Here is a 24,105-nt window from a genome sequence, read left to right as displayed (position 1 = left end):
TGCACATAAACATGTTTCTGTTTGACCAATAAAAGTTATTTCACTACTGAGATGTTTCTGTTACCATAAGGTATAACATATGTTAAAATGAAGTTGCTGCTTCAAAAGCTCAGCAAGTGACAAACTGATGCAGTGGTTTTCCTAAGGGGTGCCCAAACTTTTGCATACCACTGTATATATATATATATATATATATATAGATATATTTATTACACACTATTTTTCTTTTTCGATACATTGCTGAAAAAGAAAAATAGTTTGTTACCAAAAAGTCTAAATATTCCTTTAATAGACTGGCACATAAAATAGACAATTATATTTTATTGGAACCTTCTATTACTATAATAATTATTTAAGAAATCAGATTTATAAGTGTCCCAGATTAGAAAAGCCTAGGAGTGGAAGAAGTTTTCAACAAAACATGATATTCTTACCCTTCCCTCTATTTTTTGCCTAAAAAGGATGCAACAATTGTGCTCAGTCAGATGAATGTTAAGAATAAGACACGGGTTAGATATAACCAAGGACAGGGCTCTGGATGAAAAACAAATAACTGAATGAGAGGAATGCAGCAACAGTCTGGTACAGCAACAGAAAAGCAGGCATTGTATGATATTTTAGGAAGAGACCAGTGTGTACAAAGGGCTTCTGCACTTCATAGCTCAGTATGTGGTAGGAAAGAAGAGAAGAAAAGTGAGGAAACTGTCATGAGCGTCATTGGTGTCTAAATATAGCCTTGTGCATCTACAGCCAAGTGTTTCCTCCACAGACTGTCAAACGGCAGAGTGAAGGGATAACAAGGCATATTACTCGTAAACACACAATATGAAGAATTGCATGTCAGAGGCTGCCTCCAGCTCTGGACTTTTCTTGGAAGGTGAATATTTGTTTAATCCCTTAAAACAAAAGAAGTGTTGAAAACAGACACATTTTATGAAGGAAACAATGCCAACGAATGACAGCATTAATAATACAGGAGACTTATATCTCTCTCCCTCACCACAACCTGCATTTTAAAGCACACCGACACATACATAAGACAGGCTTGAGTCTCCTCTGATTCAAATTTTTAGAAAGCTCCCAAGCAATCAGCCATAGAGACACATGCTCACTCACAAACTCACACCTTGCCTTAACAGCAACAACCCCTGCCATTCAGCACAGAAATCGCTGAACAGAGACCTGTTAGGGGTGTCTGCGCCCTGAGAACAGGACGCATTAAAGATGTATAATCCTGACACGCATTCCCCTTGAAACCATGTCCCTTTGGGCTGGTTTAAAGTTCTCATTGCCAGCAAAAACAAGCATGGAAGGGTCAGCGTGTAAAACCTCATCATGCTTGATGACACCCCAGACAGTGTGCACCACTGCATTGAGCTGCATTAGGGTCAGTGGTTTGCTGCTATTAAGTGCCTCATATGGGTTCACTGGAAAGCTAAATCAGTTATTTCAAACGCTAAAACATTTCATTTTTCAAGTGAGACAAATGATTGCTTTTGATATCTTGCTGAAAATGTCCGTTTTGATCCAAAAGAAAATCCTCAAAGTGAGCTGAGGTAAGCCTTATACATAACAAGGGATCAGTCAGTTTGAGTAACTCAGGGCGAGCAAGAAAAACAGTACAACTCCCCCAAGCCTAACAAAAAATGGTTTACTGACTTCCAAATACTCAACTTGTGCTTTTGCAGTACATGCACACTGATACTGTACGTTGCCTGATTGCCTTGTGAAAAAATATAACCTTTTAACTGAAAACCGCAAGCATCCATGCAAAATAATGAATATGCCTATTAGCATATTGCATTATCACAAAACTTTGTATAGTGAGACATGTAGAATAGGTAGAACAAAAAAGAATAAAACACTATCTGAACAATGCCTCCAAATAATCCTGGATGGATAATTAGATGCTCTTGAAAGCTGTATTATCTATGAGCCCAGAGGCTTCTGTGGGTGGGTGTCAAAATCCTACAGAACAAAGCCAAAAAAAGATTTGTAATCTGCAAAGCGAGTCATTTTTCAAACTAGTACCTGATTGTAGCTTTGACAGCTAGATGACAGAGGGAAAAAAAGACTTTTTGACTTTTGCAAAAACACTATTACATGTTTAACAAATGTACATTTGCCCTCAAATAAAGTGCTTTATTGTGAAATAAAAATCAATTTACCTAGAATAAATAAATAAAAAAGTTAAGCCTTAAAAACTTGTGTAAAGTGCAAGTCCTCGTTAACAACAGAACATACAATGTCTTTATAACACCACCGTTGTTTGAAAACTTCCAAGTCCCCGATGTGTTTATAAAAACGATGCTCTAGCCAGAGTCTGGCTCTCATATTGCACAGCCAGATCGCTTTTGCTTCTTGTCCCTTCCTGTTTTCCACTCTGTTCTTCCTACTTAGGTAGATAGCCATTTTTGCTTCACCAGAGAGGTAGTTTGGGAGCTGCCACTTTTCCTTGCTTGTCTTTCTGTATGGAGCCCCCATGATAAACACGCTCTCTGTAAAAGCTATACTAAAAAGACTAAAAACCAATGTTAAAAGAGAGAAGAAACCCGTGAGTCTCTGGCACTCTGTATAAACATGGAAAACAGTCTCTCTAAACCACAAAATGGACAATCGTTACTAACAGCAGGATTCATGACGGAGATAAAAGAATTGGAGGCGATAGCGCCGTGTAAAATTCTCCACTGGAGGTCGGCAGTACGTTTTTTTTAAGGGAGGTTTGTACATAATCCTCCACTGTGGGCCTGGTCCGTTTCCGGCACCCAGTCTAGTGCTCCACACAGTGGAGGCCCTGTCCTTCAGTCCATTTTTGTTTATGGTTTTTACAATGTTCATGTATATAGTCTTTTTGTCAGCTTTATGCATGGTCATTTTCTCTGGGTTTGCAACCTTGAGCAGGGGGCCCGTCAGCTCTCCGAGCCCTGGGCTCAGGTATATCTCCAGGAAAGGGTCTGTTGGGTCTGGTTTGGCTCTGCCTTGTCCGTAGCTCCTTAAAAGTCTCTGTTCCTCAGTGCAGAGGCTCCGGCTCCAGAGTTGCAGGATCCTCTGGGCCACCCGGACAGAGTGTAGACCCAGCAGAGAGCCCAAGGCCCGGGCATCGCTCATCTCCGGCCCCACTGCATCCACCACCTGCTGGAGGCTCAGGGTCTCAGGTCTGCACAGTGCCACCGCCAGTCCTGGTGTCTCGCTGCTGCTAACGTCCAGCCTGGCTCCATGAATCAGAGGCTCTTTTAACAACCAGTGCAGAGAGTCAGTCTTTGGACACCCTTTATGGTTAAAAAGGGCCCAAGACTTAAAAACACCCTGATAAAAAGGAGGTAACCCACTTAACTTTAAAATGGTTAAATCAGTTAAAAACAGAGCTGCATCCAGCCCCAGGTTACTCACGCGTCTTAGAATGCAGCTGCTCACATCTCTCCACACCAAATCGCCCGGGCCGGTAAGATACCTTTGCAGAAACTGCATTCTAAAAGTGGCTGTTCGGCTGGCCAGGTGGACAAGGCCCTGTCCCCCCTCCTCTCTAGATAAAAACAGCACCCCCTGTGGCACCCAGTGTAGCCCATCCCAAAAGAAATCTACCAATCTCTTTTGTATTTGGGCCAGTAGGCCTGAGGGAGGGTCTACACAGGTAAGACGGTGCCACAGTTGGGATGCCACAAGGTTGTTTAAAACCAAAACTCTACCTTTAAAAGACATCTGCGGGAGCAGCCACCATTTGGACAATTTTTCCTCAATCCTCTCTGTGACGTTCTCCCAGTTCTTCTGGACTATATTTGTGTTCCCTATGAACACACCCAGGTACTTTATGCCATCTCTTTTCCATGTCATGCCCTGGGGAAGACGTGGGAGACCGCCACGCCACTCACCGACAGTGAGGGCCTCACTCTTCTTCCAATTGACCCTCGCTGCCGATGCTGAACTAAAATCTGTCGCAATATTGGTTAAAATGTCTGCATCCCTCTGGTCACTAATAAAAACAACGATGTTGTCCGCATACGCAGATAAAACCGTGTTTCCATTAAAACCAGGTAAAAACAGCCCTTGCAATTTGGAGCGTATCTTGCAGAGGAGGGGTTCTAGGGAGAGTGCATAGAGCATCCCAGACAGAGCACAGCCCTGCCGGACCCCTCTACACACTCTAAAAGGAGCACACAGCCCACCGTTGAACTTCAGCACACTCTCAATCTTATTGTACAACACTTTTATCTTAGCTATGAAACCGGCGCTGAACCCAAACTTCTCCATTACTTTCCAGAGGAAGCTGTGCTCGACGCGGTCAAAAGCCTTTTCCTGATCTAGAGAAATCAGACCAGTATTAGTGCCCAATGAGCTGGAGACCACCAAAACATCTCAAATCAGATGAACATTGTCCACCATGGACCTGCCGGGCACACAGTAGGTCTGGTCCCGATGGATGACCTGCTCAATAGCTATCCCCAGCCTGGTGGCCAAAGCCTTGGACAGAAGCTTGTAATCCACACACAGCAAAGACACAGGGCGCCAGTTTTTGATGTCCTGCAAGTTCCCTTTTTTGGCAGCAGCGTGATCACCGCTCTGCTGCAGGACATTGGCATAGAGCCAGAGGCCAGACTCTCATTAAAAATGTCTAACAGGTCATGACACAAGATGTCCCAATAGGCTTTAAAAAACTCTACCGTGAGAAATCGATGCCAGGAGCCCGCCGTCCCTGCATGCCTTGCAGTGCGGCCTGCAACTCCTGCGTCGTCAACGGCCCTGCGAGCTGTGAGTTGGCCTCTCAGAGACCTGAGGTAGTTCCGCACAAAACTCCTCTGAGAGCGTTTCGTCCTCGTTATACTCACTCGTGTAGAGGGTGGAATAAAAGCTCACAGCTCGCCTCCTGATCTGGCTTGGCTCTGTTAATTCCTGCCCTGTGTCTGACAGACGGGTGGATTACCCGCCTCTGTCCTTTCTTTTTCTCCAGGCCGAAGAAGAAACTAGTGGGAGCATCCATCTCATTTATGTTTAGAAACCGGGACTTGACCAGTGCACCCTGAACTTTAACGTCCAGCAGGCTGGCTAGAGCCATCTTTTTCTCTTTGAGGATTTCAATATATCCTCGATCTCCTGTGGAATCGCTTATTGCGTCTAGTTCCACTATATCACTCTCCAGGTCTTTCATAGATCTGATGTTGTCCTGTGTGACATTGAGGGTGTGCTGTTGACAGAGCATTCGTATCTCAGTCTTACCATGGTCCCACCACTGCCTAAGACTGCTAAACTCTCCCTTCCTCTGTCTAAAAACACTCCAGAAATAAATAAGGGCTTCTTTAAAATGTTTATCAAATGTTAAAACCGAATTAAAATGCCAATAAGCACTTCTCGGTAAAACATTTCTAATAAAAACATTACATAGAAGCAAAGAGTGATCTGTAAAACCAGCAGGAGTATACTGCACATTTTAAAAGTATTAAAATGATGCTTAAAGCAATAAATGCGATCTAGTCTGGCTGATGAAATCCTATTCTCTCGGATGTGGGACCAGGTGTTCTGCCTATCGTCTGTGTGCATCCTTCTCCATACATCCACCAGGCCGTGGGAGTGGACCAGCTGATAAATAATATTACTTTTAATATTTTAATATTTGAAACACTTTTTTTATACTGTCTTTATGCCTGGGATAAAAGATTATTTATTGCCAACAACTACGCTGTAGCTTCTTTATGACAATTAAACCTTTGAATTTGCTTTGTGGCAATGGGCCACTGTGCTTCCTAGTGAGAACAGATGCCCACTGCTTCTAACCTAGAAAGGGGTAAATGCACATTTAAATGTGTGCTGCACTGTGTTACTGTTACAGGGTTACTTTACTAGTTACTAAGCCTATTCAGATTCGCTGACAGAAAACCTGAGGAAGAATACAAAAAGAATAACTTCGGTTCACAATTAATTCTTTTTCAGTTGTTGTAGTTGTTTGCTTCATGAGAACACCTGAAATCAGTGCAGTTTCACTGGCTAACTCCTAATCAGAACAAAGATGTAAGTATACCTGGAACAGGGATCTCCAATGTTTTTGTTCAATTTGACCATGTTTTGCAAAACTGAAAATCTACCGCCATTTGGCACTTTTTAATTTTAGAATCAAATCACATCCGCCACTTGCTCAACACTATGTGCATGTCCATGCTCACAAGCTAGCAGCTTTTTAGCATCAGTGTGTAAAAGTAAAAAGAACAGCAAAAAACAGAAGGGAAATGCTAACCTCATTATACAATCTCTAAATATTCTACCCTCCTTTATTCCACGTTTGGTCAGTCCAGTGTTGCATAGAATTGCTCGCTTAGAAAAAGGATTCACTCGTGTCCTATAAAATGTTTTTATATAGAGGTAATTTCACATCAGATCAAACTTAGTGAGCTTAGACAGAAGAAAGCTGTGTCTCATGTCTAGCAGAGACGTCCAATGGTCAAAAACCACCAGGGATAAGAAGCTGAGCATGTTTTCTCCTGCCAGGTTCCTACTCGTTACCCATGTGAGCACTGAAGTCCCCCGAGCAGAACTAAGGAGTGTTCCAGCGACACCTTCTAGTTGCTGCAGGACAGAATTCAGACCCTTCCTCTTTCCATTTTTCTGACTCTGGCTTATCTAGCTGAAACTTTGACTGTTCTGTCAGCGCTGCATATGATTCTCCCTGAAATAACATATTTATTCTATAAAACACAATGTGAGCAACCATACTAAGCATCAATAGAATTTGTTTATTACCACAGAGGATAAACCCCAGAATAATCTTGGGGGTATATAGATCTAGATTGTAATTGCTGAGGGACCTGCAAGGCAAATAAAGCTCTGGCGTGACATCGTGTAGAGTGAAAAGATAATAATTCTTTCATGATGCTTTAAGCTTCATTCAGATAAATGGATTACTAAATAGATGGGAGCTATCTGTTTCTCATCTCGTTCCTGCTCACAGGGCCTATTGGGAGTTTTGCCTGACGCAGCCACCAAAATAACACCCACAATGGTTGTTCACTTTCATTCTTCAGGTCCTGAAAAGGTGCCATCACAAAGATCAAACAGGGCTTGACCAAATCCTTTCATATAGCTAGAAGCTACTTCTTTATCCGTTCTTTTTACCCTCTTTTACCATCGGGCTTTTTAACTAGGAGATACAATGCCAAACATCCTGTGCCTTTGCCAACTCAATTACTCACTGCTTTCATTTAGACTCGCATGAATACTCAGCTATTGCGCACAAATTACCAAGATCTCAGAATCTCCATTGATCCCACAAACTCATTGATACCTTCTGATGATTAAGAGCGCATTTAAAACACCAGGATTAAAACACAGTGAACACTAATCACTGGCTTCAGAGCTGTCAAGCTACTATTAAACCTGTGTGTGTGCACCATGTGTGCGTGTGTACCGTGCGTGTGTATATACAGTATAAGCTTATATGTTGTGCTTGGAAGAGATAAGGTAAGGTAAGCTGGTGTGGAGATGATGCCGCTGGACCGGAGAGAATGCATTCAAGTGAAAAAAGGGAAGTTATGCTCTCTGATAACTGAAGCGCTATAGGAGGGCAGGAGATATACCAGAGTCTCTGAGAAAATTGAGCTTGTAAGACTTGGCACAGAGACAGACCTTGAAACATCCCAACAGTCTGGCCTCCTTAGTGCTGTGGGTGGCACTGATTTGCAAGCTGCCCTATTAAATGAATATATACTGCATTTACCATTGGTTAAAAACCTAGTGAACAGTATTTTTTCGTAACGTTCCCAGCACCAAATGACTGGCAAAGTTATCAACTAGCTGGTGAACGTAACGCAGTGTGTAGCAGTGTTCCCTAAGGAGTAGGTGAAGACCAAAGCTATATCTGCTAAATAAGACATTTCTACTTTATATGATGGTATAAATAAATTAACGCTACATTTTGAAATGTTTTTCTATTTATGTATACAGTGCAGCACACAGTGACATTTAGGCATGACATTTAAATGTGCATTTACCCCTTTATAGGTTAGAAGCAGTGGGCATCTGTTCTCACTAGGAAATACAGTGGCCACAAAGCAAATTCAAATCAAGGTTTAATTGTCATAAAGAAGCTACAGCGTAGTTGTTGGCAATAAATCATCTTTTATCCCAGGCATAAAGACAGTATAAGAAAAGTGTTTCAAATATTAATGCATGTAAACATGTTCTAGAAGAAACCAAATATTTACAAAATGTATGAACTTGAAAATTAACAAATATTAAACAGAGAGTACGTTACTCAAGACCATTGGTCAGGACAGCATTATCACCAGTAAACTCTGAGCACAGTGCAGAGGATAATATCTAGCCAGTGGGGCACACATTAAGAGATCCACATGCATGCACGGTAGGCTGAGTTACGAAACAATGCCCCGAGAAACTCAGATTTTAACACACACAGAGGGAATGTGTTAACCCTGATTGGATGCTATAACTCTATTGTATCTTTTCATAGCTAATTGTTCTCTGCCATGTGATTGCGCCAAAAGCAGAACATAAAACCTTTACTGGCTCTACAGTAGAAAAGGAGGATAGTGCTACGTCATGAGTGTCTCCCTGCTTCCCAAGTCCCTCGTACTACAAACCTACTCAATTAATCATCCAAACAGTAAAGCAGCACACATTTCTAGAACATTCACACACCACCCTCTAACCAAGCCTCTCTTAACCATGCTCCATTATTAATTAGCTTAGCTTTAGCTGGTACGCGTAGTGCACTCGCCACTCCACAACTCAAACTGGATGTTAGTGTGTTAATAGCCCATCTGCTGTACAGGAGCAGCTCCTTAATGACCTGTCATAGCACTCAGGTCAACTGATGGACCTCAACAAGCACTTCTGCCTGATGGCGGACAAGTGTGAGGGAAGAAAAACGGACGCTTTCCCTCCAGGGATATCCTCTAGCTTGACGGACAGGGAGCATGCTCACAAAGGATGCACACTGACACTGGCCATGATTATGTAACAGCACAAGCGCCTAAGAGGGAATACTACTACATTTTAACACAGAGATGCTATTTCTTTGCCTTAAGAATGTTTAGCCTGTGTCAGTGCACATATTAGAGTTAGTCCTACCCTCTAATGTCGGGTGTTAGAGTGTGCATAGTGCCGCAGAGACGAAGCAGCAAAAAAGATGAGGGAGCGTGTAAATAATGATAACCTGACCAGACAGTGTTTCTTTGAGCATTAGAACATGTAGCTCAGGACTGATATGACTTAGACAACATAAATGTGCAAATTGGAAACTAAATGCATAAAAGCATCCCAGTTATCCTCCCTACAGAAGCTCTGTTTACTGAACATCTCATATTGGAACCCTGCAGTTGTGACTTTTGTTATAGCAACAAAAAAAAAAGTTTGTTTGCTGGCTTGGAAAAGTCGATGTGGGATGATGTCCTTGTTTGTGAACTAGCCATTTCTGCTGGTTGGTTGAGCTTCCTGGCTGATGGTGGGGTGATTTTTTGGTTTAACGCCCTGGGCCAGGTGAAAAGTGGCAGCTGGCGACACATGGCAGACCATAGTGTGCGAAGAATTAGCCAATTTCAAACTGCACAAATGACAGAGTAGATTTTCGTTTTCAGGCTCATGCCACGTTATATAAAAGGTATAATGTCTTTTGAACAGATGAAACTGAAACCCCCATGGTTAGGTTGTACCTTGGCCATTAAACTCACTAATGAAAAATGATCAAAAATAACACTTCAAGAGTGTATCCCTTTTGAAACAAATGCATGAGCACTTACAAAGGTTTGCATTGTTTGAAGTTTGTATCTTGACAGTTTATTGCCCTTACTGTATATTGATTTGGATAAAGGCCTCGGCTGAATGTAATTGTAACGGAGATCTTTCAGATATTGCATGCCTATTTACTTTCATAACAGATCATCAGTAACTTGAGAGAGTGAGTTACAACTGATGAACAATACCATCAGCCAGATCCTTTCCCCCTTTACTTTCTGTGATAAATGACTCAATGCAACACAGAAAAACATGACACCTATGCCATAATTACATGCTGATGATTCATTGCGTTTATGCAGGCAATTCAAACACTGCAGTTTACTGATAAAAAAAAAAGGAAAAATCTAAGAATTTGAGAGGAATATCAATGAATTTCAGCTCTCAAATCCACCCCTCTGGCCATCCAACACTTCTGTGTGATCACCCTATCTCTCATCATGAATATGAGAAACGCAAGTTCCACTGACTGAAGAGAGAAAAAACAAATCAGCATATTAACTAGATATGATGGTACATTTCAGACTAGGTCATTCTTACCTCCTGTGAACAGTCATAAGCCTAAATAAACAGATGGATAGATGAGGGAGCACGCACATGCATGCACTCAAACAGAAAGAAGGACACGCGGAGCATTATTCATGCAGTGGGATACCCCCAAATGAATCAATGTGTGTAAATGTCATCAGTAAATGTCAATAGCTTTTTGAGGCCTGTCCTGAGGAAATGGAGCCCAGCATATGGGCCGCGGGACTCAGACCTACCTTCATTTCCTTCTACTTCATCTATTCTTAATCTCCTTTAAAGACCTCATCTGCTCATGTGATGAATTAAACAACACACGAGTGGGGGTCTTTTGACAAGCAGGAAGTAGAAAACAGGACAAATATGTTCACAAGATGATTGCCATCTACTGCAATAAGAGACTAAAGTTAGATGTGATGGTGTTCACTTTGTGTGGGAGAAGGTTATCCAACAAGTAATGATGATTAAAAAAAAACCAGTGTGAGCACCAGGAAAAGCGCTGTATAAATAACATGTATTATTATTATGTGATACATCTTAAACCTTTCCTCCTGGGTATTCAGTGATTCTTTGTTGATAAGAGCAGGGGGAAATCCTGATTCACTAACTACTGCTTTAACTAATGTGAGATAAATCCTAATGTGAGATGTGGCTAAAATAGCCTCTGGGTGACTCAAGCATCAATAGGTATAACCACATCCTGATAACATATTCTGATGTTGTCTGTACCTCGATGTAGGAAGAGAGCCTGGGGTAGACCCTGTAAGGTCCCACAACGTGAGACAGAGGGGTGGAGCAGGGGAAGCTGGTGGTCACAGCATGGCTCACTTCAGGCAGAGAGAAAACCTTGAAGCCAAAATCCTCGTACATCTTCTGCAGTTCTTCATCCGGCTTCTCTTCGCCCTCACACAGGACACTGCCCACCACGTAGCGACATTTCTCTGCTGGCCTCTGAGGGAACAGAGATATATTAAACATCGACAAATACACTTAAAACCCTACAGTGAGGGAACTCACACCAGCAAAAACTCATACTTATTTACAACCACACAGCAAGGTTACGCCCTCTGTTGGAGGAGAAATGTAAAATGTTTGAGGTAGTTTTGGCCCATTTAGTACAGTAGATAGTGGGGTAGAAATACAGAGCTCCATGGACAGCATAGGAGACACAAAGCACTGTTACAAAAGAGCAAATGTGATGTTATTAAAGGTGAGTATTTACATTTACCTACAAAAAATGAACAAGAAATAAAAACATCACCCTTGCTATGATCAATAAAGCGTGCACATACCACCATTGGCCCTTACCTATTCCTTTCTAAGAAAACATTATTAAAAACAATAGTTCTTAAAGCGAACATGGGAGCCCAGAGAAAGAGATATTGAGAGGATGTAACGTGTGTCACGGGTGTGGTTGCATCACCGCCTGGTATGGCAGTTGCACCGCCCTCAACCGTAAGACTCTACAGAGGGTAGTGAAAACTGCTCAGCACATCACCAGGACGGAGCTGCCATCCATGGAGGACCTCTACACCCAGCGGTGTAGGAAGAAGGCCGGTAGGATATTAAAGGACCCCAATCACCCCAGCAACAATCTGTTCTGTCTGCTGCCGTCTGGCAGACGGTACCGCAGCATCCGGACCAAGACTACCAGACTCAGAGACAGTTTTATACCACAAGCTATAAGACTGCTGAACTCCTGAGCTGTGTGAATGTCTACTCACATCTTTTTATAGTACACACATACATATATATATCTATATTATACACATCTGCCATACATATCTGTTTATAGTACACATATCTATATATTATACATATCTGTTTATAATACACATATCTATATATTATACATATCTGCCATATACATCTGTTAAACGTAATATATGCATCTGTCCATACCTCCTCATTCCACAGTGTAAAGTATTTAAATACGTTCAATGTATTCCACATATGTATATATTTCACATCCTCAAATCTTTATTGTTGTTATTGTAAATATTCTTCTCTCTTTTTCACTATTTTATTTATCTTATTTGCACCATGTATGTTGAGTTGTTGGAGGAGCACGCGACATAAGATTTTCATTGCCAACATATACGCTGTATCTGCTGTGCATATGACCAATAAAACCTTGAAAACCTTGAAACCTGGTTACTGCTGTATCAGCAACAAAACTGCACCTGTATGGCAGTAAAAATAGAAGTAGTTTGATTTAAACCTGCGGGGACATTGTTCCCTCTTGTAGTTTTACAGTAAGTGTCACTGACCGATGGATGACAGCCCTGGTAAACATCCCTCTCCAAATATCCAACAGCCAGGTCGCATATGGGGCGGATCAAATTGTATCTGAGCTGCAAGGCATGCCGGTCAGATGGGCCAGAAAAAGCAACCTATTTTTGTAACTATTACAAATATAAACTATTTCGTATTTTACATGAAAAGGATTTGTGGATTTAAATTAACACGTGGTCCCACCCAAACACATAGCTAATGCTTCCCTTGTCTACAAATATCTTGGGATGAAGAACGATTGATACATTAGAGATCCTGCTTCTCCGGTGGGAAGGATTGTTTGTTTTGCCTCAGGAAGCAAAAATATAAGCTGACATGGAGGTTTGGTATCCTTCACTTCTTAACGTCTCTGCTCCTGTATTGTCTCTTACTGTTCCCACATGTCTGCATGCAGACGTGAGGGAGGCAGAATTACAATCGCTAAGCTAGTTCTCAGTCAGATGAAGATCTGACGTAGCATATCTCCCTCACATGTTTGCAGACAGTTTGTCAGTCTGTAGAGCTTCAGATGGAGAAATGGATATGTGCAGGTTCTTGTCAGTTTACTAAAAATCCCCTAGGTAGACTTTATATTTTTTTACCCACCATTTTCTAAATGTTCCCACAGTATTTTAGATCTCTCTAAAAACACCTTTCTATACTCCGTATATTTCTTCTGTAGAGCATACCTGTAAACCATCGCTCGCCGGGAAGACAGGATTAACAACTTCTATGGTAAATATGAAAACATTAAAAGCTCTTTTCAGAGTGCTGCTGGTTTCTGCCGTGTGACAATGGCCGTCTGTGGAGGGCTGGCACTGAGGGGGCACAGATGGGAGTCAGCAACACTCATCATCGTGTCCCTGGTGTCCTCACACAATTATCACATCTAACTGCCCCACAACCTTCTCTTCCATCTCATTTCTCACATCGGGGGTTATTTTTGACTTCATTTTGCTGCTACTACACTGCACTCTTTCCACTGTCCTAGTTAGTACATACAGCAGCTTTTGTGCCATAATTCAGTGCTGTTGGCTGCCAGTGAAACTCCCGGGCTGAGATAAATCTATTTGATCACCCCACCCCAACCCTCAGTGCCTCTTAATGTCTGCATCATGTGGGTAATAATACTGACTGACAGTGCCTGTTGAGCATGAGCAGATAATCTTTACTGTCACCTGACAGAGACCGTTGCCACCATGTTCAACAGTGAGTCAGGGAACACAGATCACCTGCTTCTGACAGGGAGTATTTCATTCAAGGCAGATACACTAGATCTATTTACAATGAAGCAATGACTCATTGAACATACAGGCATCACAGTGGCATTGTCAGAATAAGACATTAGAGCCACGAGACAATCACTGTGCATCTGCAGTGGTAGGGTGTTTAAGGGATGGACAGGAGGAGGAGCACAGATCGCTGGTGGAGGATTTTGTGGCGTGGACCATCTGCTTCTGAATGTGGCCAAGACCAGAGAGATGGTCATTGACTTCAGGAGGAAAAGGACGTCTCCACAGCCCCTGTGCATTCTGGGAGAGGATGTGGCTGTGATGGACGAGTACAAGTACCTGGGAGTGCACATAGACAACGGACTGAACTGGAGGGCCAACACTGACGCTGTGTACAAGAAGGGGATGAGCCAAATTTATTTCCTGAGGAAGCTGAGATCCTTCAACGTGTGCAGCAAGATGTTGGAGATCTTCTACTAGTCTGTCGTTGCTAGTGCACTCTTCTTTGCTGCTGTCTGCCCGGGGGGCAGCATCAGAGCTGGTGACAACAGAAGACCTAAAAAACTAATTAAGAAAGCTGGCTCTGTCATTGGCATCAAACTTGACCCTTTTGAAGCTGTGGTGGAGAGGAGGACTCTAAAAAAACTGTTGTCCATCATGGATAACCCCATCCACCCACCCAACAGCCTACATCACAGCTCATACATGTTCACATATGTATTTGAGAAGCACAAGTTTCATTTGTGGACCATATTCCAATATACTTTTAGAATTCTCTGAGGGCCAATTAAATATGGACAACGGCCTGCATTTGGCTTGAGGGCCGCAGTTTTGACATACCTGCTATAGAGTTTCTTGCCCCTAAGACTAGCCTTCCGCCAGGAGGCTACTTTGCGATGTGCAAAGAACAATGGAGGTGGCAGTGCTGCGAGGAGAAATGTAATGTATGCCTAATAGTCTATGTTTCTAATTACCTGCAAAACTAATGAAGTTCCCATTTAGGAAAAATGACCACCCTAAAACACTAAACTAACATTAGCCTGCAGACAATAGCATTTAGCTCAAATCTCTGTGCTTTAAATACGGTCTTACAAATTCTTGTTCTGACATCTGTATTCATTGATTTCAATGTAAGCAAAAACCATATACATTCAATTTAATACAACGGAACAAATATCTCATCTAAATAAATGTAGCCTATGTGCAGGAGTGGGACTGCATCACCCTCTTTCCCACATTAGATGTATAGGCTGTCAACCGGCCTCCGGTACAGAGTTACTCTGTGTCAACGCTGGTGCTCTATGATAAGATGCAACAATAACCATTCAAACACAGAGGGCATAACAACTGTCCTCCCACAGTGTTGCTTCAGTATGTTACCATCTACCCATCTCTCATGCTCTCCACACTGATAGACTACAGTGTGTTAGCCAAACCACTAGTTCACTAATGATATCATTCAGGGCTCTAGCCATCACTCACATCCCACACAGTGGCAAGAACAAACAGCCGCTCTGACTGCATCTCATCTCTGCTTCCCTCCAGATAACACACCCCAGAGAATACAGGCAATTAGGAAAGAGAGGAACACCACTCCATGTACATGACTCGTCTGGTCTTCCACACCAGAGTTGTTTTGTTTGTGAAATTCTAACACCACAAAAAGGTAGATAGTATATTTTGTCTCTGTCCACGCCAGGCAGCAGCACTTTAAAAAGTCAGCTGCTGCACAAGCTGTGTTAGGGAGACAGTGTATGATTCCATATGTCGCAGGTAGCTGATGAAAGCCAACTCTAGGTTTTGATGGACCTGAGACAGAAGCAGAGAGTGGGATGTTGGGAAGACTGGAAGTTTTACCTCAGTAACTGAACACTGATATTAAGTTCCTGTACCTAGCTGCAGAAAACCAATGCACTTAAGAGGGAATTGTAAACTCCACCGAAGTGAAATAAAGCCATTAGCAAGATTTACACAAATGTTTTATTTCCTCGGAATATGTCTCTGCAGATTTCATGTACAGAAAGCATTCATTTCTTATATTTCCCAATGCATAGCAACCTCATTAAATCAGTAACAATTCAGGCAACTTTTCTAGAATCCATGGCCCACAGGACGCCAAGATGTCTTCCTCTCACAAATGGTGCCATTCCCATCTCTACTGGATTTCCCTAAGCCAGGTCTCTAAGGACCTGTTTGGAAAGAAAGTAATTTCAAAAGCAATTCTTTGCTTGAGACTACAAGGGCCTTTTTTTGATGGATGAAGGCACTCCAACAATAAAAAGGTATGGCTGACAGAGGTAATTCTTTATTAGCAGACACATAATGAGGATTTACTCCCTTAATCTTTTTTCCTCTTGGCCCTGCATGTCTTTGCTTCTGGCCATCACCCCCTGGGAATCATTGATTTGTGATGGAGTGCCGGCTGCGTGCACAAATGGTCATTTCTGAAGCGTTTGCAGATTGGGGAGGACAGGGACAGACAAGGAAAGCAGCCACTGCTCTGTGCTTACTGTAAAGACAGGATCATAATGAGCATACTATACTCTGCCTGACAGAGGCGAGGTCCATCACCATGCTCATTAAAACACAACTGCCAAGTGACTGATCAACAGATGCAAAGCCAAATTAGCAAAGTGGGGGCGATTAAAATTGAAAAAGCAAAACATTAGCTCCCTCTTTAAGCGAAGCCCATAAACTACGTGACGGCAACAACGCAGCACTGCTGGGAGGCAGGAAACAAGTACTTCAAATGAATAAATAACTTTCTCTTAATTCACTTTTTACAGGCTTTATGCTGCCTCGAAGCACTCAATTAAACAACTAAAATGTATCTTTGAATTTAAAACATTTTGAGCGAAACATCACATTTGCCCTTCATGCTCTCGTTGGCAAACTGGGTTTAACCATTATGCCAGAATGGAGGGGCTGTAATTGTACAAGGGTCCTTCACTGCACTGCAGTCAATAAATCTGCACATTTGGAGCCTTCGACTTCATCTTCACATCAACATCTGCAGTGAAGCACAACAAGCAGCAAGTGCATCATTCATAAAGAACACATGAAGTTAGCAAAGAACATATAATGACCCTAAAAAGATTTAATCCACGGTCCAAAAGCATCAGACACATTCATCTCACAAACAATACACATCGCTGCCTCTGCTGAAGAGCTCTCCATCTGTCTAGTGCTACACAGCATAATTGTCTTTCTATATCTGGAGCGTGGAGACAGATGATGTTCCGGGAACAAGAGCAAAGAACCTGACACACGTGGAGCAAGGAGAACGGAAGACTCAGAAAAGCAACGAGATCTGTCTTTCGCCTCAGAGTTCAGAGCGATAGCCTGTCTCAGCTGACTGGAAGCCGCTCGCCCTCATACAGGCAGCCGAGGAGGCAGAGACAAAGTCACCAGGAGGGAAATTGAAACTAATAGGGCTGCACAGCACCGGGACCACAGGTATGCTGTGATGGGCTGCTTATAGCCGAATTAATGAAGCCACAAAATGCTGTTAGAGGAAACTGAGTTAGCAACAAAACATTAAGATTTACAAAGAAAAAAAAAATCACACGGAAAGAAATAACACATTTGAATATGTCACTGCTTGTTATGATTCAAGAATATAAAATGAAGACGTCTTCAAGACATCACTATGGCCTGCTTTTGAAATGCGGGGCCTCAAGCACACAAATCAGATTATGTATCCACTGCAGTGGTGAGGAGTGGGCCCTTGAGTCAGGAGCCAATGTACTTTTTTTGGTCCCTCTCTCTTTCACCGAGAGCAGCTCTGTGCCTTAAGGCTGTTCTCGGGCTTAGCTGGTAATTACACATGGCATCCTGGGAGCTCTGGCATGTATAATTACTGGCGTGGATAAGCAGCCTGCTGGAGGCAGGACTCCGGTTTTCCTTCGCCACAGTCGTTGAGTTGGTTCACCACTCGTCGGCCAGCTGGACATAGTGTGGCACTCCTCCAGCCAGATGTCACAGAGCAGGCAGATAATCTTCTCTAATAGGAGATTTTGGATGATATCCTCCTTTCTCTGCATAGGTTAACTTCCTCCTCTGTTCAACTCTCCTTCTACACAGCTGATAAATACTGGCCTGTGTAATCCAATATCTTGCGCATCATAACCTGGGGTGAAAAGCCGATACATGTCGCAGGACTAATGGCGCAGAGGATTTAAAGGCATCTCGCTGACTAATCGTTGCATGTCAGCTTGTAGAGTAATGTCTTCCTTTCTACCCAGTGAAAACAGATCAAAATGGAGTCCCTAATATACACTCAACAGTTGTTTTAGGGGAAAAAGCTTTATAGATTCTGTCTGCATTGCTGCCTTCTCGTTTCGCAGTATCTGACTCAGTGTAGAGATGTCTATAAACATTAATGAGGTGCTTTACCATAGGGAGAGCAGGCATGTCCACAGTGTTGCATAATATTGACTTGAAGACCTGTGGGACCAGACTTAAGTGTATCAACAAATGTATTTCTCATTTTATATCCATCTTCGAAAGCGGCAACTCATTGCCAGAAGCCACCCTCTCATGCTGTTGCTGTTGACAGACAGACAAGCGGCGGTAAAATGCTAATAAATTTGACTGGGAGTGCAGCGATGCTCTGAGCTATGATCTGAAATTCCGATTGATGAATTGGAGCACTGCGAGGCTCTCAAGGTGAGCCAGCCTCCTACCAATTTATATAGCCCTCTTCCAAGGCAGCGCCACACCTCGCCTCATCTCTCCCTGCCACTCCCATGTACGTCTACACATGACATTTGATTTTCTCCCACTTGTCATGAGGAGCCAGTTGTGGATTTACTTCAGAAGCTAAAATAAAGATGGAATTCATGAGATCAGAAAATGAACCAAACAGCATCTCTAGTTTAGCATTAATGGTTAAATAAATGACCTATCCATATATTTACACCACCTACTTATTCTATCAGGGTAATGGAATTAGATTTATTATTGGAGTTCTGACTCTGTGGTTCTTTATTGTTAAAGATACACACGCTGGCCTCTGAGCACACGCTGCTGACCACTCTTATTAATGAATTTATCTCAGGAGAGTCCTTTCAGGCAGCCAATCTACTACAGAGCAAATGCCTACTACACAGGAATTCAATTATTTAGTCTGTCCTTTATCTACGCTGGGATTTCTTCACTTGTGTTAAAGTGTTTTCACTACACAACTCAGGTTTGGGGTGCTTGAGGTGTAACCCACAGTGTTGGGGGTCACTGTCCGGCTAACTGACCCCTGAGAGCCAAACGGATAAATAAACCGTTCAATTCCTCAGGCATTTGTGATAATACATTGTGGCAATTATAAGCATACATGCAAACACACGCATGCATGAATGGACATAAGAGCAGCTAGATATAGTGCCAATTGGTGTCGCTCTGGCTGAGGTGATAACAACCACCAGAGCAGACCAGAGCAGACCATTGAAATACAACACACATGTCCAGAGAGGTCTGTCTTATCAAAAATAGATTAAGCCTCTTCAACAGAGCTTGCTCTTTTCACATCCAGGGATAGTCTGTATCTGTTGTTGCAGTTAGATTTGAAATATGTTCCTTAAACGGGCATTATATTAACATTTTTATGCAAGGTTAATTGCACATTCCTGCAATTTGACTGAAATACTGCATTAATTATGAGAGACTGAGTCTCATGGCAATAAATTAAGTATAAAGATCAATGTGGTTCTAAAGTGCACCTACCGCTCAATCAACTTAATGCCAACACTGCCATCTAGAGTCTGAGGTGCACATAACGCAAACAGGCTTGAGAGAAAATCTTATGCAAAAATACTCAAACTAACCAATTTAGATGTGCCTTGCTCACAGACTTAATGGAGAAATGAAGTTACTTTTAGTGGTTTATAAATACTTCTCTGTACCTTCTAAATGTTATAAACAGCCAGTAGCATTTAAAGTAAGCTCATTATGGCTATGAATCTCCGTGCTTCAGCTGATAGAGACACTATTCAGAATCAGAATCAGAATACCTTTAATAGAAACATTTTAACCAGCCTAGTTTCCACAATGCATGAATTGCACATTATCATTCAGCCCGGCCCCATCGACTGTGGATAGAGACACAAAATACATATATATTTATATCACACATTTAGTCTCTCTCTCTCTCTCTCTCTCAGTGATGAGACCCTTGGCCTTTGTAAACAAAGAAGGTCATCACATTCCCATGTCAGGACACTAATATTGACAACAGCAAACATGACTTACAGGTTCAGCGATAAAGGGACCGTCTACAAATCAGAGCTTACTTTAAGCTCTAAATCATCATAACCCCATCCTTTCTTTTAGTTATTATACATGTACAAATGTTTGTCTTTAAGAGACTATTGGGGAATTATTATCTGAATCACTAGACAAAGCTCTAGAAGTCAAAAGCTGGCTGACCATTTCAAATTAGGGCTCCTTAACTTTGAATCACTTCAGCTAATGGCAATATGTTGATACTTAATTTATTTCTGTGAGGTCTAAACTCCCCAAGGACTTTAGAGATCCATACATGTTAAGATTATTTCAAAATAGACACAGACCAAAGAAACAGTCATCTGTTCCATACAGAATCATCCCATAATGGTCTCCTATAATCTAGACTCCCCACAAAATCTGACAAAGCAGAACATATTCTAAGCTTCCAGCAGGAACTTTCCAGTGGTCTGACTCACAGTCAGGGTTTCCACTAAAAGCCTTTACTCAAAAAAGGACAGCTGGCTACAGAGAAACTGGGAGGGGTAAGCAGAAAGACAAACACAAAGTGCTGCCATTGTGGCACCTTCTTTAATCCACAAATAATGCAATGAAAGCAGTTACCACAAGACACAATTGAACAAAAAAACCCTAACTTTGGTCCATGCTCCCTGTCAACTACTCAGACTAAGTTACTTTGCACATTTGGCTGATGTGCAAATAGCTGCTCCTTTGCCACACTGATGTCAGACGGCTCAACCCACCAGACCACAAAAAAACTCAGCACTCAAATGTCACCAGAATGGACACAATACAAGCTAAGCTAATAGCTAGTCAGAATCAGAATGCCTTTATTCGTCCCACAGAGGGGAAATTTACATTTGCTACAGCAGCAACAGAGCCACAGACAGCTTTACAAAAGAAAATATGCATTAAAAAAACACACACAATTTACAAAATACACATCCTGAAAGAGATATAGCAGCCAGGTAAATATAGCACAGTTATTAATAATTGCATATTTATGTTTATATATTGCACATAAATTGTTATTGCACAGCTAGTCAATTTTTTGTTGTATGTATGGGGGGTCTACCAGGGGCCATGCTGGTTGTAAAGTCTGACCGCTGCAGGAAGGAAGGACCTGTGGTATCGCTCCGTTAGACGCCGCGGGTGCAGCAGCCTGTCACTGAAGGAGCTGCACAGTACAGAAAGGGTGTCCTGGAGGGGGTCGGCAAAGAGCAAACTTGAATTTAATATAAATAGGCTGTTTTGCCTTTGTGAATGTTTATCTGATGTGTACTTTACCCGTATCAGTTGGGATTTCAATAAACACTCCCGTCTAACAAGCAGCTGTTGTGGAGACATTTTTTGTTGACCAAACACACAACTCGTGATTCAAGGGGAAAAGAAAGTTTGAGACGAATCAGCTATGGAACATAACCAATCATTCAGAATTGGTGTTGGATAAGGGTCAGCATCGGAATGACTAAGGGAGATGCATTGCTTGTAGAGTCTGGTTTGTGACTGTAACTTTATAACCATTCAGACTAAAGTAAAAAGTGTAAACACAGGAGTATAAGCTCTCTGCAGGTACATGTGAAGAGGCTGTGTTTGCCTTCCTAGTTCTAAATCTGGTAACCATTTTTGAGTCAGAAGCAGACAGAGACTGAAGCACCCTGGAGCCACATATGTGAAGGGAAAAAGTATCAACAGTCCAACGTGGCATCGATCAGCTGACTGGTTTCATCATCCAGGCACAGTGCTCTCAAAAGGGTGCTTGTGCATTTAACTCCTGCAGCCATGCTGAATTACTTCTAGTTATGCTGCACATTACACTTCCATGTCAAATCTCCAGGACATTCAGACAGGAGATAGAGGACGTCATTAAAAATGTTGAAAGCTTATTAAACTTTTTGACATTAATAGATAAATTATTGGATTAGGTTAAAAGTAACAATTTTGACAACTGCTTAAATTCTGTTTAAAGTTGTTTTTTTTAAGCCCATTGCTGTTTTTAGCTTATTAAATATGACCATTAGCTGTTTTTGCGTTGTCACATATAAAACATGGGAAATAGATTCAGCTTTTGGACTATTGGCAAAATAAACAAGCTGTTTAAAGGATGCTAACTCGGCCTCTAGGATTTAAGCCCCATTTACATTACACAGTCAAACGTCAAGTAGTTTAACCCAGGACAGTTCCTGAGTATACTAAACAATCTCAACTTTTCTCTTAAGAAAGGGTGAAAATCTATTGTTTAGACACATAATATCCACCCATTTCAGTGACCTTTAAGACTGGCGTGGTCAAGTGAAGCATATCTCATCGACATCCAACATCTTATCAGGAAACAAGGTACATAGTGCTTTGTGGTTATGTTATGAGGTCAAGTGTAGATACAAATAAAGTGCTGTGGTGTTACACTAACAGGGGCAGGGAGCTGGGGTCTTACCTGTTTGGGGTCATCGTAGAAGACCCCGACGGTGCTCAGCTTTGGCCCAATGCTGCAGCTCTCAGTGTAGGCTGCACCGCAGTCCTTGTATGATCCCTCTTTGAACTTATAAGCAATGGTAACATTTCTGACAGGAGGTGGCCCGGTCTTTATAATCACGTCACACAGAAGTCCGGAGTAAACCAGGAAGGCACCAATTGTCCCAATCAAACACACCAGGAGCACGACTAACAGGAATACCAGAATCAAGTCAGACATCGTTTCTTCTCAAAGCAGTGCAGCTTCAGCGGGGCAATTAGCACGAATATCTTCTCCTCCCGGGTACAAACAGCGCGACTGGGCTCCAGCAGCTTCAAACAATAACTCAATAACCGTGGCTACTAAAGAGACGGTGTTAAATGTGTGATTCTCCGACACAATAACCGAAAACGAAATGGGTACATGCGTTCAAGTTGACAAGAAAGAATGTTTGTTTACGGTATTTCCCCAAACACTGAACATGCTTCCCGGATATACTATTCTGGTCTACCGAGGGGGGTCATGTCAATGTATTTTGTTGAATTATTATTTTTCAACGGATGAATCATACTTGAGAGATACTGAAATAATATTAAATAGATATACTCATTAAACATCGGTTTTCTTGATTAATTTAAACTTAAGTGATTGACCATAGAACACGCATTCATGCATAAATCACCCCCTCTTTTATAACCATGGTTTGACCCAAGAGCTGTGTAAAACGCTCATCTATGTGCTATATCAAAAAAGTGATTTTTTTTTGTTTTGTTTTTACTTTCCAATATGTCATTATTCCACTGATTCCCATGTTGTTTAAATAGTGTTCGATACTTGTCTTATCTTACGGATGTTGGTGCTGTGCTATCAATGCTGTTTTTAGGGAATGTACAGTCAGACACTGGAGGTTTTTTTCAGCCATTTGTGTAACTCCTGTTGACATCAAGCTCACCAACCTATGAATTTATATTAAGGACAAAATATGAATCGAAATACAAAGATGTTTTTAGGAAAATTAAGTTGAGTTGATTGTATGTGGTGATATCTGGAAGAACAGAACACTTCGTAAACAACTTGAGACAAAATCAGTGGGGTGATGTCAACCATCAGGGTTGGATACTGTAAACTCTTTGATGGGAGGTCCACCATGTAAAAAAGCCAACACCAAGTGGTAGTGAATCCTAAACCTGAATAATGCAACAACAAAAAAACACACCATAAGAATACAGTTCATGAAGAGTTCATAGGAACAAAATGATTTTAGATGATGACTTTAGTTTCTAGATAGCTTGAACTAAAACATGTTAATGATGCTATGTGGTGAATTTTTCCTTCAACAATGAAAAAGATCACTTGCTTGATGATGCCATCTCGTTTGTGTAAGGGGATAGGTGCATTTGGGATTTGCGATTATAAAAGCAGAATGACATCCACATTAAAGTCGTAAAAGGAATAACTGATACTCTTCTATAAGCTTTTTGTGTAGACTACTTCAACAACATATTTCTTATCTTATCCTGGCTTGGATTTTCCCAAAGTATTTTTTTACATAAAGTGATAGTATATTAAATTGACATATTGCCTTTCATTAAAATGTCAGTTTATCAATGCCGTCCCTCTTTATGGGATAATCTAGGAACAATCTCAGTG

At 41.7% G+C, this 24,105-nt stretch overlaps 1 protein-coding gene across 1 annotated transcript in view; it reads right to left on the bottom strand.

Moving 5' to 3' along the window:
- tex264a (testis expressed 264, ER-phagy receptor a) overlaps nucleotides 1–22,926 on the bottom strand; it is a 65,173-nt gene extending 42,247 nt beyond the window's left edge. Inside the window, exons 1-2 of the mRNA XM_063911312.1 lie at nucleotides 22,438–22,926; nucleotides 10,990–11,211 (exon numbers count right to left, since the gene is read on the bottom strand). Of these exons, the coding sequence (XP_063767382.1) occupies nucleotides 10,990–11,211; nucleotides 22,438–22,695 (480 nt within the window). The 5' untranslated portion in view covers nucleotides 22,696–22,926. The remainder of the gene's footprint in view (nucleotides 1–10,989; nucleotides 11,212–22,437) is intronic.
- Between the last annotated feature and the right edge of the window lie 1,179 nt (nucleotides 22,927–24,105).

This window comes from Eleginops maclovinus, chromosome 20 (assembly GCF_036324505.1).
Source record: "Eleginops maclovinus isolate JMC-PN-2008 ecotype Puerto Natales chromosome 20, JC_Emac_rtc_rv5, whole genome shotgun sequence".
Taxonomy (NCBI): domain Eukaryota; kingdom Metazoa; phylum Chordata; class Actinopteri; order Perciformes; family Eleginopidae; genus Eleginops; species Eleginops maclovinus.
The sequence above is the reverse complement of the archived record's forward strand: the minus strand, read 5'-3'. Positions and strand labels throughout refer to the sequence as shown.